This window comes from Schistosoma mansoni, chromosome 3 (assembly GCF_000237925.1).
Source record: "Schistosoma mansoni strain Puerto Rico chromosome 3, complete genome".
NCBI classification, from domain to species: Eukaryota; Metazoa; Platyhelminthes; class Trematoda; order Strigeidida; family Schistosomatidae; genus Schistosoma; species Schistosoma mansoni.
Window position 1 is genome coordinate 755,025 of NC_031497.1, and position 2,300 is coordinate 757,324.

The 2,300-nt window shown below is 41.1% G+C and overlaps 1 protein-coding gene across 1 annotated transcript; it reads left to right on the forward strand.

Annotated features, from left to right (window-relative positions):
• Positions 1 to 1,700: 1,700 nt before the first annotated feature.
• Positions 1,701 to 1,859, forward strand: Smp_201940 (uncharacterized protein; the record flags this gene model as incomplete). The annotated part of the gene is made up of 1 exon (XM_018798836.1): positions 1,701 to 1,859. One exon carries the CDS (start codon positions 1,701 to 1,703, stop codon positions 1,857 to 1,859), a length of 159 nt encoding a protein of 52 aa, XP_018650685.1.
• Between the last annotated feature and the right edge of the window lie 441 nt (positions 1,860 to 2,300).

Genomic DNA, 2,300 nt, shown 5'->3' on the forward strand with positions numbered 1-2,300 from the left:
TAATCTTTCACATTACTGCTTATACTCTTACTACTTCTACTACTATGGGATTTTAATCGACAACTGTCTCTCTTTGCTAATGTGGTATGGCAACTCGAACTGATGTACGTACGTACGAAGTTCCACGTTGTGACTGACTGACTGACTGACTAAAGTCAAGGACAACAAAACGCGCATCAGTTAGTCATACGTCACGGACTGGCCCATTCTGTGGTGGTCTCATTAAAATCTCTGTACTCATTCTTACCAATATATTTATGTAATCACGCCCTTTATGTTATACAGTCTTCAAAGCAGGCATAGTACTTTAATACGTCGAATGGGGTAATCCACGTTAGATGCTGACCGCGAGGTGTGACTTCGAAGTTAGCCTGTTCGTTACACCGTTCCCGTCTAACTCGAGTAAGCCTACAATCATTCGACATAGATCATTAACGTTGATGGTCTACACTGGACGAGGCGGGGAGTCTTCTTTTAAGAAATTTAAAGCAATTAGTCCCTTTGATAAATTTCGATAGTTTAGTAATAAGAAGACGAAGATTATCAGAACTATGTGATAATGTATTAGTGCAATACATTTCGAACAATCTGATCACACGAATAACATTAGGGTCACGTCGATTTTTTTAAATAAATTTTATTTGTCCCCCTTAATCAAAAAATTTTCATCCCATTTTCCAATTTTTTTCAATCCGTTTCGTCCAATGAAATTCCTAGTTGTAAATGCGTTATAATTGGTTATGTAATTCTTGAAATTCGTATAAAAGCTCTGTACTTATCGATATAGATAATTTTCTTCACAATATGGACGTCAGTAACGTGCAAATTAGAGGCTCTGTTGTTCCTCACGTAGTCACAGAAACGGAAAATGTATTTTTGAATACATTCTATCTGGTAGCGTTTCCATCACTGGAAGCGTTAAAGAGCGCCATTAGAACTTATGAAATGGCAACGTACTGCCATTATGCGGTGAGAGATTCTCATTTCCATGGAGATCGGAAGCCGTATATTAAATTTGTATGTTGGAGAAAGAGCTATAAAACACCAAGCGGTTCTTCGCAGCCGATTAGACGAAGGAGGTAATTTGATTAGTGTTATTATATTGTTCATTGAGGACTTCAATGGACACACAATGTCCGGCCTTCATCTTTTGTAAGTTTCTTGAAGGTTATTGGACTGTTGTTCGTGGGAATGTGTATCACAATCACGAGTGCAATTCCCTGAGGTACGACTGTAACACATGGATGCGCTGATTAACGGCGGCGGAATTGGAAACTAGAGTTCAAAAGTACTCCACTGAATGCCGTAGCAGAGCTGTGCTGGGTCGCGAGCCACAACTACGTCTTCAGGAAACACTTACACCTGCTGCATGTCAACTACTGAAGCGGCACTTGCGTGTTCCTGTTACTGACTTCGTATTGTCGGGGAAGTTCTTCACGGCCGTTGATACTACAGGAACTTACACAGTCTCCAGAAATCCTATTAGTTGTTCCTGTATCTTTTATGTAGAACACAGAGTCGTATGTCGTCACATCTTGGCATACTATTCGCACGCTAACGTCGAAGTTCACAGAAAAAACATTGGTGACAGATGGCTGCATTCCAACAGCTACGTAACCAGAGTAACGATTGACAATGAGTTACAGGTACAAGTTGGTCAGACAAACGTCCTAACATCGATTCACTACTTATGTCGGCGTATGTCCGCTGAACAGCGTACCGCTGTCCTTAACTATGCTCATCAGTTGCTTTACGATGGATTACCTACTACCATCACAATGCCCATCGTCCGAAATACCTCAGGCACCAACCGTCAACAGAACGTAGATTTGGATGCTACCTTAAATGAACGAGATTGAAGTAATATCTATGAACTCAGAAGAGTTTACGGACCGAGACAATGAAGAAGACGAACGTGCGCACAATGACCGACTGTGTGATATTTGCCATCTACGTCAGCCGCCCAGTGAAATAGCTGATGGAAGTGCTTGGATTTTTTGTCCATGCAACGATATGTTTCATTCGTTCTGTGCCTACGACCCATCAGAAGTATCGCCTGGGTTCAACTGTCCCATGTGCGGCGCTGTCACGGACTCATATTGGAGTCATTGATCAGGACCTAAGGACCTGTGAAGAGACCGAGTAAAGGCCCTTTTCAGGGCCACCCACAATTTGATTTAAATTTCGTTTGAATTTCTTGTTTCCATTTTAAGGAGGAGTCATGAAACCATCAATAATTCATTTTACATTCATATGATTTGGTTAATAGGTACAGTAGAGAAATGTAGTAAGATCAGTTC